Source organism: Aegilops tauschii, chromosome 7, assembly GCF_002575655.3.
Source record: "Aegilops tauschii subsp. strangulata cultivar AL8/78 chromosome 7, Aet v6.0, whole genome shotgun sequence".
Taxonomy (NCBI): domain Eukaryota; kingdom Viridiplantae; phylum Streptophyta; class Magnoliopsida; order Poales; family Poaceae; genus Aegilops; species Aegilops tauschii.
The window spans coordinates 28622834-28638161 of NC_053041.3; the positions used below are offsets into that span (position 1 = coordinate 28622834).

The 15328-nt window shown below is 49.5% G+C and overlaps 2 protein-coding genes and 1 pseudogene across 2 annotated transcripts; all 3 read left to right on the forward strand.

Moving 5' to 3' along the window:
• The first annotated feature begins 1781 nt into the window (after positions 1-1781).
• LOC109732449 (probable glutathione S-transferase GSTU6) lies at positions 1782-4497 on the forward strand. Its single transcript, XM_020291626.4, has 2 exons — positions 1782-3867; positions 3955-4497. Exons 1-2 carry the CDS (start codon positions 3346-3348, stop codon positions 4357-4359), a joined length of 927 nt encoding a protein of 308 aa, XP_020147215.3. The 5' UTR covers positions 1782-3345; the 3' UTR covers positions 4360-4497.
• A 3408-nt stretch (positions 4498-7905) lies between these two features.
• On the forward strand, positions 7906-9140 carry LOC109732440 (probable glutathione S-transferase GSTU6; annotated as a pseudogene).
• Positions 9141-13431: 4291 nt separating this feature from the next.
• On the forward strand, positions 13432-14065 carry LOC109732467 (probable glutathione S-transferase GSTU6). The gene is made up of 2 exons (XM_073503539.1): positions 13432-13770; positions 14042-14065. The coding sequence occupies exons 1-2, from the start codon at positions 13432-13434 to the stop codon at positions 14063-14065; spliced, it is 363 nt and encodes a 120-aa protein (XP_073359640.1).
• The last annotated feature ends 1263 nt before the right edge of the window (positions 14066-15328 follow it).

Below are 15328 nucleotides of genomic sequence, written 5' to 3' on the forward strand. Positions count from 1 at the left end.
GTTTCCAAATGTGACTTTTTTTTTTCTGTTGAGCTCTTTTAAGACCTCGCATCTTAATTACCAGTATGTTCAACTAAGCAGATTATTCCCGAGCTCTGCAGGTAGTGATTTCTAAGGGGTGGATTTTACTTAGGATATGATTTTTTCTTTGAGAAATAACTGGGAAATCCTTATCCGAATATATTGCTCAAAAGTGTTATGAGGACTTGCTCCTAATTTTCTTTACAGGATACATGAAGTGATAAACATAACCAATCAATTACGACAACAACAAAAAAGACCCTTCAAACAAAGGTTTTTTCTCTGGCCGCCGGCCTCTGCTACACCTCACTTGAAGTTCTACCGACCCTTGCCTCGAGAATTTTTCGCTATTGTCAAAAAAAAAATCGGATGATTTTGAATTTGAACGTTGAAAAGGTACCAAATAGTATTCACATGCAACCATTAGCATGGGATGGACTCCTCTGCTCCGCACATAAGGCTGGACCAAAAACTCATAGCTCATGAGCGCTAGCTCAATTCGTTAAGCTTGTACAACTGACGCTAATGAACAAAGGCAATCACTTATTTCAGCTCGCATAACGTAACGAGCTTAACAAACGAGCTAATGAGTTTCTCAGGCAACTCATTAAACACATTAGTACAACACAACACATATTATTATCTTAAGTGACAATATTTCGTGGCACCCCAGCCCATCGGAGGGATCAAACTAGCGCACCTCCTCATGGAGTTACCATATTCCTTCGTAAAGGCATTTCTCCGTGTGGCTCTTCACGCACCGGGGGAAACCATAGGTCTGATTCATCGGATTGGACAAAGGCAGCGTTGTAGCGTCATCCTCTACTTAAAGGTGTTGTCTTGGTTGCTCGTGAAGTCCTTGGTCTTGCAATGGAAGATGTTGGTCGCCATGCTTGGTTTGGGCTGCTTCTCAAGGCTTGGGCATCTGGGGCACAACATACGAAATCGTTGACCCTTCCTCCATGGTCGCCTGCTTCCGCCTGACCAGGTCCTGCAACCCACTTGCCATCTCTCTAGGCGCTCAAGGGGGGGGGGGGGGGTATATTGATTCCGTACGTGCTGGAGTTTTGGCGGCACGACGGAGGTTCTCCCATTGGTCATGACGCGGTCTGGTGTGATGTGTCTCGTCTCCTTGTGTTCCTTGGCCAGAGGTCGGGCTAGGTGAGTTTAGGGTTGTGGTGTTTTCCTCTATTGTGTTCTTACCCACACTTGTTATGGCGCCTCGTTTTGTTTTCTCCTAACTATCAATGCAAAGATGCGCAATTCTTTGTGTATTCGCCAAAAGAATTCTACTACTAAACGGTCACGGTGATTGATCTCTAAAATACAAATTATTTATTAGCTTGGTGACCGGTTGGCAAGAAGCTGTGTAGGATGATGTTCTTCACAGGTTGTCGAGACCTCTTGCCTCGCTACTTTTGTGACAGCGTGGTGCCACGCCTCCTTTTACATTCTTTCAATTTTGTATTATTATTTTTTGTATGGTTGTGGCTTCGAGGCAGACGAAAGTGTCTTCCAGCTTACCATGGCAGTACCTAAAATATGGGGTGGAAAGCCTCATTTTGTAAAGAAAAGTTTGAAGCAGCCTTGTGTTGTCAAGTTGCACAGAATTTGACAAGTCGAAGCATCGCAGGATGAAGACAGGATGCAAGTTGGCGCAAACGTCTGACGCAATTGCTTGAGGTTATCAACAAGAAGCCAACGCCCAACTAGGGTGGAAGGAAGCACTACTTGCCAAGCACTGCCTATCCGATGCACCTAGTCTCATTTCAGTGCACAAGTTGGGCACGCAGAGAAAATTCCTCCGAGATATCTGTCGGCTGAGACGGCCCCCGCGTCGTCCGTGTGGGCGACACGGGAGGCGATAAGATCCGGTTTTCCAGGGCCCTCCTCTGTGTGCGCCTGCCCCTCGCCGCTGCCACCGGCCAGCTCCGTCGGGCTTGCCCTCGCGGCTAGCGGCGGCGGCGGGGATCCGTTCCTGAGGCGTGATGGGTGGCGTATGGCTCTGCACGGCCGGCAACCTAAAGCAGCGGAGGTGGTTGTTGCGACGGCGACGTTGATCCGGTAGATGGCTGGCTTGCTGCAACGTGTACGTGACCCTTCCCCTCCCTAGCGCCGTCGGCATCACAGGCTGCAAACGCTGCAACGCGGAGGAAAGGGAGTTGCCACAGCCACACATCCCGACCTCGAGAGTCGGCTCCCTAGGGCCGGCGCTGCTCCTGGGCGCCTCTTTGGTGCAGGGGCATATGGGATGTGGCGGTACACATGCAGCGGGTTGTCGTTGATGTCGCCCGCGCAGCCGGGATCGATGGTGGCGTGGCGCCATGGATCTGGCCATGATGACTTTGACGGCGATGATGACGAAGCTTGTGGCGGCGCATGGTGGTGTCGTCTAATAATGATAAGCCATTGACTGCCACTCGGAGATGGTGCATGGCGTCCGGAGCGTCCCCTTGGGATTTCGGTGGTGCCGGTGAGCTTTCTTCCTCGTCAATGGTTCGTGCTGCGGATATGTCGTCAAGTTTGTGCATGTTTGCAACAACTGGGATCATGGCAAGTGGAGGAGATAGCATATGAATTCGATTGGGTGGTGCTTTTCGAGTACCCGGTCTTGAGCTCCGGGGTGAAAACCCTAGGTCTGTCATCTTATTGGCTATACCTGGCAATGGCGGCGCTTTGAGCGTCGTTTCCCTGGTGAAGGCATTGCTTGGAGTTTGCTCGGACTTGATCTTCAGGTTGAAAATCCTCGATCCGACCTTTGGGTGTTGGATCCGGTGACGGCGTCACTTGTGTGTCGTTCCCTTTTTGGAGGCGTCGTTTTTGAAGAACCTCTCTCATAGTATGTATGATGTCATGAGATAGTTGAAGCCAAGGGTTGTCGCTGTACATGCTAGTCGCTCTTCTTATCGCTTTGGGACTGTTTTTTTCCTTTTTCTCTCTGCCTAGGCGTAGCTTTGGTCTAGTATGATTTAGCTCCTTGCCGGCAAGATCTTTGTGTGCGTGTGCTTGTGTTGGCTGTGTGCATTCTACCTATGCAGAGGCCGGGTGTCTCTCATTGTAATTGTATCACTCGATGCTTTATTATGAGTCAATAAAAATCACCCTTTATCGAAAAAATATATATGTCGGCTACTCGGATTCGGTCTGTCCCTCTCTGACTAGATAGTGTAGGTAGTAAATCTTGTAGTAGTGTCTACTGCAGCTCACGTCATGCGTGACATAGTATGGCTGCCAAAGTCGAGTCACCTTGACTGGCAGGCCTTCCACCCCTTGCTGCCCAAGGTAGGTGCTACCGTCGTTTTTGTACAGCTATAGAAAGGGCCGATGCCCTGCGTTGTAGAAGCAAACCAATGCAAAGCAATCCATTTGAGCTTCACAAAACTACCACTCCAACGTGTGCTCCTCTCTCAAGTGTGTGTCCGTGTGCTAGTAGCCTACAGCACCGTTTCTCTCGGGAGGTACTCCATATACACGTTGATTAACACGTATACACATCCTTCAACGACAATCATGGTCGGCGCTCAAGAGCAAGGGCTGAAGCTGCTGGTGCCGCGGAGCGGCGTGAGCATATATGCCATCCGCGTCCAGATGCCGCTTGCCATGAAGGGTCTGGCCTACGACTACCTCCCCAAGGACCCCGGGTGCAAGAGCGACCTACTCCTCGCGTCCAACCCCGTGCACAAGACGCTGCCCGTCCTCATCCACGGCGGCAGGCCCGTCTGCGAGTCGCTCATCATCATGGAGTACCTCGACAACGCATTCCCCGGCAACGGCGCCTCCATCCTCCCCGCCGACCCCTACCGCCGCGCCGTCGCTCGCTTCTGGGCCGCCTACATCGACAACAAGGTTTGTTCCCTTCCCTCTCGTCTAGCTAGCTAGTTTGAGCTTGAAGAATTGGAGTTGCATCCCAGAGGGGCTGTTTTGTTGCCACAGATGTTCCCTTCGTGCATCGGCATTCTCAGTACGGCGAAGCAGCAGGAGAAAGCCGACAAGGTGGAGGAGACCTTGGCGGCGTTCGGGCTCCTAGAAGCCGCCCTGGCAGAGTGCTCCAAAGAAGGGGAGGCGGAGGCAGAGGCGCCGTTTTTCGGTGGTGGCTCCATCGGGTTCCTGGACATTGCGCTCGGGTGCTATATTCCCTGGTTCGAAGCGATAGGCCGCCTTGCTGGCATGCCGCCGTTCCTAGACGCAACGAGGACACCAAAGCTTGCTGCGTGGGCGGGGCGGTTCAGGGCCGCCGAGCCGGTCATTGCCCTGCTGACTGCGGTGGACAAGGTGGAGGAGTACATCACTAAGGTGCTTTATCCAAAGTGGAACGTCGCGGTCACAGTTGGTAACTAATTAAAGATGGTGTCTTTCCATTGCCGGCGGGGGATTGTGTCGATCCAATAATTACTCTGCCATTGCCGGAGCAGGCGTGCACTCTCTTCGATCTGAGTTGTTGACATGCTGTTGCGTGAATACATTGAAGCTTCGTCATCTTGCATCTCTCTGTCAAGAACGTTTCCAAATGCAATCTTTTTCTGTTGAGCTCTTTTAAGACGTCGCATCTTAATTACCAGTATGTTCTACAAAACCGATGGTTCTACCGGCTCCTACCCAAAAAAAATGGTATCGAGAAAACCAACTTGACTGGAACATGACTGCCATCACCAAGGAGACAGGAAGAAGAAGTGCAGTAAGGAGTGCCACTGGCATTTTTGAAGGACATCATGAAGTGATACCTTGCAAATTGGAACAACTTCACCCGGCCGCTTTCTTAGCCACCATCCACTGACTGGGTATCAAGAGTAGATGCAAATCAACATGTCAGCATTGTCGAAAGGCATTACTCCAGCGAGACAACACTGCAGACACAAATATTGCTGGCTGATATCGTGCTATCACTGTGAGGTGTTCTGCCAACGCCATAGAAGCGCGTTGCAAAATGAGTTTCCATCGAACTGCATGAACCGTGACTGTAAGCTCCACCATGGGGATACCAATAAGCACATTACGAGATGAGGCTGGCCGCCCACGCCATCAAAGGGCACCTATCAACCGAGACTACACCAAGATCACAAAGCTCATTACATCACACCACCTGACGGAGTTGAGCATGGATACCCTGAGATGGAGCATATGGAAGCACTATGATGTGAATGGAGTGTCGCCGCCAAAACCCTAAAAAGCACCGCTGCCGAGGAACGCAATGATCCACGAGAAGTGTAAAGGACGGGGTTCCCCTGCAATGTCTCCTCGAAAAGGGAATGACATGACTGGCTGCAAATATGCACAAGTGGTTAGGTATCTAAAAAAGAGAAAAATGTGTGTGTATCACAAAATGTTACTCACTCCGTCCCAAAATTCTTGTCTTAAATTTGTCTAGATACGGATGTACCTAATACTAAAACGTGACTTGATATATTCGTATTTTAACAAATCTAAAATAAGAATTTTGGGACGGAGGGAGTAGCAAATAGTCCACGTGAGCCAAGACAGTGCAACGGGGATAACACCAAGAACACGAAGCTCATCACATCACCAGGAATTATTTGCTAGTATTTTGTGATATGGCTTCCGTCCAGGTGGCACGCTGGTCGGTCACTACATATATAACTAGGGCAACCTGTGGAATAAAATAGAAATACAAGATAAGAGGAGGAAAATGTCTACTAAATCAGTTAATTACTGACACTCGGCAACAACATCCAAGTAAAAAGGCCAGATTCAAAATGCCGGCAACTGATGCCGATAATTGAGCTATCAAATGATAAGAAAGTTACGTGTATTATTTTGATCCCCGCCATGATGTAGGTGCAAACTTGCTCGTCTAGATGCATGTCATGTAGTGACACTATGCAATATTTTAAATCAAGATGCTAAGCTGATAAGCTCTCGTTTGGAATTCTTCCAAACTCTATGACCTGTAAGTTTGTAACCTCAATCAAATTAATGGTACTTGTTATTTAAAGTTTGGTTGTATGCGTACAACAGTAAGATTTGATATCTATATACAAAACTTTCCCTAGTTAGTCTTGGTACTCCTTGTTTAAATATGCAAAATAGCCAGTCGTGCTCTCCTCCCTGCGGTGGTTGTTCCTGTCGGCAATTTGGTTTCCACATATTTGGATCGTGATTCGTTGATTTTTGGGAATGCTCGTTCACAGGTCGGAGCAAAATCTCTGCTCGGCTTGCCGATGCTGGCAGTGAGAAGACCTACGGGTGTCGTCCCCTTCTTGGAGGCGTTGCCAAAGCCTTTCCCCGTGCCCCAGTTCACGCACCTGGAACCATAGGTCTGGTTCATCGGATTGGACAACGGCAGCGTTGTAGTGTCATCCCCTTCTTAAAGGCGTTGTTTTGGTTGCTCGTGAAGTCCTCGGTGTTGGAATACAAGATGTTGGTCGCCATGCTTGGTTTGGGCTGCTTCTCAAGGCCTGGAGATCCGGCGCGCAATGTACGAAATCGTCGACGCTTCCTCCATGGTCTCTAGGCGCCCAGGGTGGGGGATACGTTGATTCCGTACGTGCTGGAGTTTGGCGGCACGACGGAGGTCCTCCCGTTGGTCGTGACGCAGTCTAGGTGCGATGTGTCTTATCTCCTTGCCTTCCTTGGCTGGAGGTTGGGCTAGGCGAGTTTAGCGTTGTGGTATTTTCCTATATTGTGTTCTTACCCACACTTGTTATGGCGCCTCGTATTGTTCTCTCCTAATTATCAATGAAAATATGCGCAATTCCTTGTGTATTCGTGAAAAGAATTCTACTACTGAACGGTCACGGGGATTGATCTCTAAAATACAAATCCTTTATTAGCTTGGTGACTGGCTGGCAAGAAGCGGTGTAGGGTGATGTTCTTCACGGGTTGTGGAAACCTCTTGCCTCGCTGCTTTTATGATATCGCAGTGTCGCATTTTACTTTCTTTCCATTGTTGTATTTTTTTGTATGGTTGTGGCTTCAAGGCAGACGTAAGCGTCTTCCAGCTTACCATGGCAGCAGCACTAATTGGATAGCTTTCTGTAAAATATTTTTTGCAAAAAAAGAAAAGCTTTCTACTCCCTCTGTACCATAATACTTGTAGTGGGGGGAACAAGGAGGGAGTATAAAACATGGGGCGGAAAGCCTCATCTTCTAAAGAAAAGTTGGAAGCAGCCTTGTGTTGTCAAGTTGCAAAAAATTTGGCAAGTTGAAGCATCGCAGGATAAGGACAGGATGCAAGTTGGCGCAAACGTCTGACGCGTTTGCTTGAGGTTATCAGCAACGAGCCAATGCTCAACTGGCCAAGCACTGCCTAAGCGATGCACCAAGTCTCATTTCAGTGCACATGCTGGGCACACAAAGAAAATTCTTCCGAGATATCTGTCGCATTCGGTCTGTCTTTCTCAGGCTAGCTAGCTACTTGCAGTCTTGCATACGTTATCCAGAAGAGAAGCAGCGAGAGGCCAGGATGGTGCACCTCAATTTTCTGTCCTTCATTTTCTGTCGACGGACTGTGGACCAACACATGGAACTGTCTTTTTCTCTTCATCTAATACCTTTTCCCGTGCCGCGGACGGCAAGAAAAATAATTGGCCTCCAATTAGTTTGAAGCATCACAGGATCAAGACAGGATGCAAGTCGGCGCAAACGTCTGAGGCATTTGCTTGAGGCTATCAGCAAGGAGCCAACGCCCCCCTGGTGTAGAACGAAGTACTACTTGCCAAGCACAGCCTAACCGATGCACCTAGTCTCATTTCAGTGCACATGCTGGGCGCGCAGAGAAAATTCATCCGAGATATCTACTGCAGTTCACGTCATAACCGATGCACGTCACCTTGACTGGCAGGTCTTCCACCACTTGCTGCCCAAGGTAGGTGCTACAATCGTTTTTGTACAGCTGTCCAGCGTTGTAGCAGCAAGCATCCATTTGAGCTTCACAAAACTAGTACTCCAACGTGTGCTCCTGTCTCAAGTGTGTGTCCGTGAGCTAGCTTCAGTATTAGTGCAGTTTAGCTACTAGTTGGAACTTACGTTGACACTCCTGTCATCTGCGTGTTGTGCACTAGTGTGTCCGTGTGCTAGAGGCATTTCATATACACGCCATTAGCACGTACATACGTACATCCTTCAACGACAATCATGGACGGCGATCAAGAGCAAGGGCTGAAGCTGCTGGTGCCACGGAGCGGCGTGAGCATATACGCCATCCGCGTCCAGATGGCACTCGGCATCAAGGGTCTGGCTTACGACTACCTCCCGGAGGACCCCGCGTGCAAGAGCGACCTCCTCCTCACGTCCAATCCCGTGCACAAGACGCTGCCCGTCCTCATCCACGGCGGCAGGCCCGTATGCGAGTCGCTCATCATCATGGAGTACCTTGACTAGGCATTCCCCGGCAACGGTGCCTCCATCCTCCTCAACGAACCCTACCGCCGTGCTGTCGCCCGCTTCTGGGCCGCCTATGTCGACAACAAGGTTTGTTCACTTCCCTCTGATCTAGCTAGTTTGAGCTTGAATAATTGAAGTTGCATCCCACGGGTGCCGTTTTCTTGACGCAGATGTTCCCTTCGTGCATCGGCATTCTCAATACGGCGAAGCAGCAGGAGAGAACCGACAAGGTGGAGGAGACCTTGGCGGCGTTCGGGCTCCTAGAGGCCACCTAGGCGGAGTGCTCCAAAGAAGGCGAGGCGGAGGCTCCGTTATTCGGTGGCGGCTCCATCGGGTTCCTGGACATCGCGCTCGGGTGCTATATTCACTGGTTCGAAGCGATAGGCCACCTTGCTGGCGTCGCCGTTCCTAGACACGTCGAGCTGGTCATTGCGCTGCTGACTGCGGTGGAGAAGGTGGAGGAGTACATCACTAAAGTGCTTTATCCAAAGTGGAACGTCGCGGTCACAGCTGGCAACTAACTAAAGATGGTGCGCAGGCGTGCACTCTCTTCGATCTGAGTTGCTGACATGTTGTTTCGTGTATAAATTGAAGCTTGGTCGATCTAGCATCTCTCTGTCAAGAACGTTTCCAAATGCAATGTTTTTCTGTTGAGCTCTTTTAAGACGTCGTATCTTAATTACCAGTATGTTCTACCAAGCAGATTATTCCCGAGCTCTGTGCGTACTGATTGCTAAGGGATGGATTTTACTAGGGATATAACTGTTTTTTTTTTTTTGAGAAATCACTAGGAAAACCTTACCATAATATATTGCTCAAAAGTGTTACAAAGACAATCCTGCTATTTGGAGTAGTTTAGATGGTTAACCAACTCTCAGATAAGTGACATATTATATAAGAAGAGGCTAGTCCCCAAAATTTGGAGTAGTTTAGATGGTTACAGTAGTGACTCAGTCTATGGAGTGCAGCATGACTTCAGATGCAGCTGTGTAAGGCTACTTATAGTGGGGAGTGTCTTATGCTAGTATCATGCATATGATAATAGTATATGATCTACCTATATTACTCTAACCCTCTCTCTTCTTTAATTCTCTACCACATCAGCGTATTTGCTATTTTCGAGTGTATAATACCGACTAAATTACCACCACTATGGCCAGCCTAATATGCATGAAGTCGGTCAAGCCTCGAAAACAAAAAATCAGTCAGACTTGCCGGCAAAAGTGGATCACCGACTAAAATAAAACTACATTGTATTACTCCCTCTGTTCCTAAATACAAGTCTTTTAAGAGATTTCAATATGGACTACATATAATCGTAGACGGAGCAAAATAAGTGAATTTACAGTCTAAAATACGTCTATCTACATCTGTATATAGTTTTTATTGAAATATCTAAAACGTCATATATTTAGGAACGGAGGGAGTAGCATGCATGCATGCACCCGGGCTTAGGGCATCTCCGATAGCTGTCGATCATTTTCCTTCCTTGTTTTGAGCAAGTGTACATACGTTCCAGCTATATGGCAGGAGAAAAGAAGGTGCCGCTGAAACGTGGCTAACTAGAGGCCAATTATTTTTCTTACCGCCGCGCGGCACGGGAAAAGGTATTAGATGAAGAGAAAAAGACAGTTCGATGTGTTGGCCCACGGTCCGTCGACATAAATTGAGGTGCACCATCCTGGCCTGTCGCTGCTTCTCTTCTGGATAGTGTACTCAACGCCACACAATACCGTAACGTATGCAAGACTGCAAGTAGCTAGCTAGCCTGAGAGGGACAGACCGAATCCGACAGATATCTCGGAAGAATTTTCTTTGTGTGCCCAATATGTGCACTGAAATGAGACTTGGTGCATTGGTTAGGCTGCTTGGCAAGTACCACCCCAGTGGGGGGTTGGCTACTTGCTGATAACCTCAAGCAACTACCACCCCAGTGACGTTTGCGCCAACTTGCATCCTGTCTTGATCCTATAGATCCCAAAGATTGGATGGTTATGTGGTTCCCTGATTTTCTTCTAATTGTTCTGCCATCCATGCTCAACTCCGTCAGGTGGTGTGATGTAATGAGCTTTGTGATCTTGGTATAGTCTCGATTGATAGGTGCCCTTTGAAGGCGTGGGCGGCCAGCCTCATCTCGTAAAGTTTTTATCGACATACCCATGATACAACTCGCGGTCATGGTTCGTGCAGTTCGGTGGAAACTCGTTTTTGCAATGTGCTTCTATGGTGTTGGTAGAACACCTCACAGTGATACTCCCTTCATTTTTTATACAAGGCCACAAACTCGAATTACACGTACCAATGTAAAATTTAATGCCTGCTTTACAAGTTAACTTTTCTTCTTGTTTACTAGGATCATTAATACTCCGCATGCATGCAAAGAAACTGAATGGAGGAAGTAGCTGACTGTCATTATGACTGCATGCATGCAAGTATTAAACAGGTTGTTAGTACGAGAAAATATCATTAATTTTGCTTTGATTATTGTTGGTGGCCTTATATAGATGCAAAATGTATATTCCATAGTGGCCTTATATATAAAAATGGAGGGAGTAGCACAATATCAGCCAGCAATATTTGTGTCTGCAGTGTTGTCTCGATGGAGTAATGCCTTTCGACAATGCTGACATGTTGATTTGCATCTACTCTTGATACCCAGTCAGTGGATGGTGGCTAAGCAAGCGGATGAAGTTTTTCCAATTTGCAAGGTATCATCACTTCATGATGCGTACTCTATTGGTCAGCCCATGTCCGACGAGAGTGGTGTTTGTGAGACTGAATTTTCTTAATCACGTTTCTGGCATATTTTCCCCGAGCACGTGTAACAGTAAAAACAAATTCCACTCCTGAGCTCGTTAACCTAGTTCAGCTCTTTGTTTGTTTAAAGCTCGTTAAACTCGTGAGCGCCGTTTCCCCGCGGGTGGCTCAGGCGGCGCTGCCACCTCCCGTCCCAAGCCCCCCTCCTCTCCCTTCTCCCCGCCACCGCCGGCCGGAGCCCGGAGCCGCATGGGCAAAGCCCGTGGTGGTGGCTGGCGGCGGGGACTCCTTCCTCTTCCTCACGGTCACGGGCGGCGCGGGGCAGCCTGCTCGTCGAAGGCGTCAGCCGTGCGCAGGGCCCGGCGGCATGGGCTTGGCGGTGGCATGGTTGGCTGTGTCGTGGCGGGGCTCGTGGGCGTCGGCGGCGCGGGGGCGGGTGGTCGTGGTCCTTGGCGGCGAGCCAGCGGTTGCTGCTGGCGGCGGCGGTGCCGGCCAGATCAACTCGAATCTGGCCCATGGACGCCGGCGGGTGGCTCGGGGCTGGCCCTCAGGGTCACGGTGTGGATGTGGGCTACCACGGCGTGGTGGTGGCTCATGGCGGAGGTTCGGGTCGTTCCTCGGCGGCGGCTGGTCTACGTCGGCGTCGGCCGTCGATGAGTGGCTCGTGAGGTGGCGGGTCAGTTGCGGCTGGCTTGTTCGGCGTTGGCTCGCTCGTAAGCGGTCTGTGTCGGCCTTCGATCCTACTCCTCGTCATCCGACCATTACTTTTGTCGAAGGGTTGGTTCTGTCCCAACTGCGGCCCATCGCTGGTCTCACGCCTGGTGCAGCAGGACCGAGCTCGTCTCGCGCACAGTGCAGTAGGACCGACCTCGTCTCGCGCGCGGTGCAGAAGGACCGACCTCGTCTCGCTCACAGTGATGCAGGACCGAGCTCGTCTCGCGTCAGGTGCCGCAGGACGGGTCGATGGAAACCAGGCGCTGGGGGTCGCCCAGGGGTGCGAAAGGTGGGACCTTTCCGCTTGTCTCTTTGGTTGGGGTAGCGGCGGATCTCGGATGAGGTGGTGTCTAGGTCTGGGATGCCGGGGTGGCGGCCCTGGTCGTGGTAGCACGGTGCTTTTGGGCAGAACCTGTGGCTTCGTGCTGCCCTGGTGGCCATGGCCGCGTGGGCGACATGGTAGCCGGGGTGCGGCGTTCGGTGGCGGTGAGTGTTAGTCGGGGTGAAAACATGTTCTATCTTCAGATGGACCGGCGGCGGCGAAGCTCGTTCCCTTCTTGAAGGCGTCGTCGTGGCTTTCATTGCTCGTTGTGTTGCTCTGGGGGAAACTTTGATCCTTGAATCGGGCGGTGGTGTGGCGCTCCGGTGTCGTAAGTCGTAGCCTTCCTGAAGGCACTGCCTCGGAGCTCATGGTTCATCTATGCGGCTTCATCTCCTCGCGGGGGTGTTAGTGCTAGGGGTGGTATTGCTGTGCTTAGCGCCTATGTATCCTGTTTTGGGTGCGTGCATGTATTGTGGTGGCGTACGTTTATACCGGGTGTTGATGATCATTGCTTTATATATAAATCAGGACGAAAGTCTTTTTCGATAAACTCATGAGCGCTCGTTGATAGACTACACTGTATTGGAAAAAAAACATCAGCATTCACCATCGGTTGCAAATGAAGACAAAGGCACCAACCAGCGGCCTGTGTTTGACTAGTCAGCTTCAAGCCTTGAACTAGTCTAGGAGTTCCTGCTGGAAAGAGAAGATGACCGAAACTGGCCTGTAGTGAGGTTTCACCTTGAAGGAATCACACTAGCTCTCCATTTCAAAAAAAAAAAAAATTGCAACAAATGTTGACTTCATCATTGTTTCAAGACTAGAGATCTCTCGTCAGGCACAAAACACGATCACTTGTGTATTACCATCATATAGTAGCTTATCCAAATGATTTACTCTTTGGAAATGTTTGAGACAACATATACAGCTTATCTTCATTGGTCCTTGTGCCACAATGGACTAGCCACAATGGCTAGTAACATAGATTAATAACATGATTGCTTGCCACATCATCTATTTTATCTAGATATGTGTGATGTTACTGCCTACGTTACTTTTATTGTAGATAGTCTAAAAACGCCACACACTTTCCCCAAGACAGAATGGGCAGGTGGTTGGATACGGATCGTGGAACGGTGTCGCGATGAAGTGATGGCCGATTGCACATTTCAAGGCGCATGGACGGCTATCAATGTACAATCACCGTATGACGACGCAGTGCCATATCGTTATACATAGTACACTTAATCAACACGTACAGAGATCCTTCAACGACGATGATGGCAGGCGCTCAAGAGCAAGGGCTCAAGCTGCTGGGGCCGGGGACCGGGGTGAGCATGTACACCATCCGTGTCCAGATGGCGCTCCGCATCAAGGGCCTGAGCTACGACTACCTCCCCGAGGACCCATGGAGGAAGAGCGAGCTCCTCCTTGCGTCCAACCCCGTGCACAAGAAGCTGCCCGTCCTCATCCACGCCGGCAGGCCCGTCTGTGAGTCGCTCATCATTGTGCAGTACCTTGACGATGCCTTCGCCGGCAACAGCACCTCCATCCTCCCCACTGACCCCTACAGCCGCGCCGTCGCCCGCTTTTGGGCTTCCTACATCGACGACAAGGTTTGTTTCCTATCGTTTGGTTTGAGCTTGGAGAGTCGGAGTTGCATCTGTTGGTGCTGCCTCCTCGCAGCGCCTCTTCTTCCTTATTAGCGCTGCCTGTCACAGCTCTCTCTTCTCTCAAGAACAGACAACCATGGTAGAAACTAACACGCACAGTCGCTAAGGAGAAAACTAGCTTTGTGTTTGCTCCCGGTGAGAAACACGTATGCTACATTGTTTCCTCCAACTGACTCAAGTTTTTCATTAATCAATGTTATCCGTATATACACAGCTAACACGGCCAGTACTAGCCTGATCTACTTCATGCGTACGTGCACCCAGAACGTGTCCCACTAACTCCACTAAGCAGCTACATGCACGTCATGCTCAACGCTTGTCAATCTCTTCTCTACGGCCATAGGACCTGGCTAGCATGCGATGCACACGCACTAACGAACTACCCTACAAGGCGACTAACTAACTAATCCATGCAGCTAACATACTCTCATGCTCTACGGCCTTTGACTGTAGCAGCCGCTTCACACGGCCCTCCGGCATCTCACACGTACGCCGTCTCTCACGGCATGTACAATGATGTACAGTCAGGAGTCTGTAACTGCTGGAATTTTATCTATTTTGGGCCTAGCCCAATAGCAGTTTCAGAAATTCTTAATAAATCCTAGAGGCCCACGCAGCCCATTCGTGCAAGGCAAGAGGTGGAACTAAAGTTTAGTCCCACATTGCTAGTTTAGAGGGAGTTGGACCTCTTTATAAGGGAGGTTCTTTCCCCACTTGTATGAGCATGAGAACAAGAGGGACATCCACGCGCTCCTCCTACGTCGCCCGCTCACAGTTCCTTGTTCTAGTATTTGCCATCTTCATATATGAAGATGTTGTTTACCTTCTCTTTGTTAAATCGCATGACTTGTTTTATCACTACTATTCTGGTCATGCTTTATCTAGTATTTCTGTTAATAAAATCATTCGGTAAATTGCCCATATTTCCAACAATCCAAAAACCTTATTATAGGCAATTTACCCTGAGTGGTTTTGCTGCTTCCATGAGACCTCATATGTTTGAGGGTATCCAGAGGTGGCGCGTGAGAGCAGTCTTATGGTTTCAAACCATGAGTTGCTATGACGCCACTCTCGGCAAACCTGAAGGAGAGCTTGATGCTCAACAGGCACAAGCTTTTCAGAAAATGGATACTTTGTTTAAGGCTGCTCTCTTGAGTGTTTTTGGTGAGAACATAGTTGATGCTTATGCGTCAATTGATAATGGAAAAGATATGTGGGATGCACTCGAGGCCAAGTTTGGGGTCTCGGATGCTGGCACTGAGCTGTACATCATGGAGCAATTCTATGATTACAGGATCTGAAGAGCGCTCCGTGGTTGAGCAAGCTCATGAGATACAGTCATTTGCTAGAGAACTTGAGCACCTCAGTTGTATGCTACCGGACAAGTTTGTTGTCGGAGGTATCATCACTAAGCTTCCTCCTTCGTGGAGGAACTTTGCTACCTTACTGAAGCATAAGAGACAGGAGTTTTCCGTCCCGGATCTCATTGGCACTCTTGATG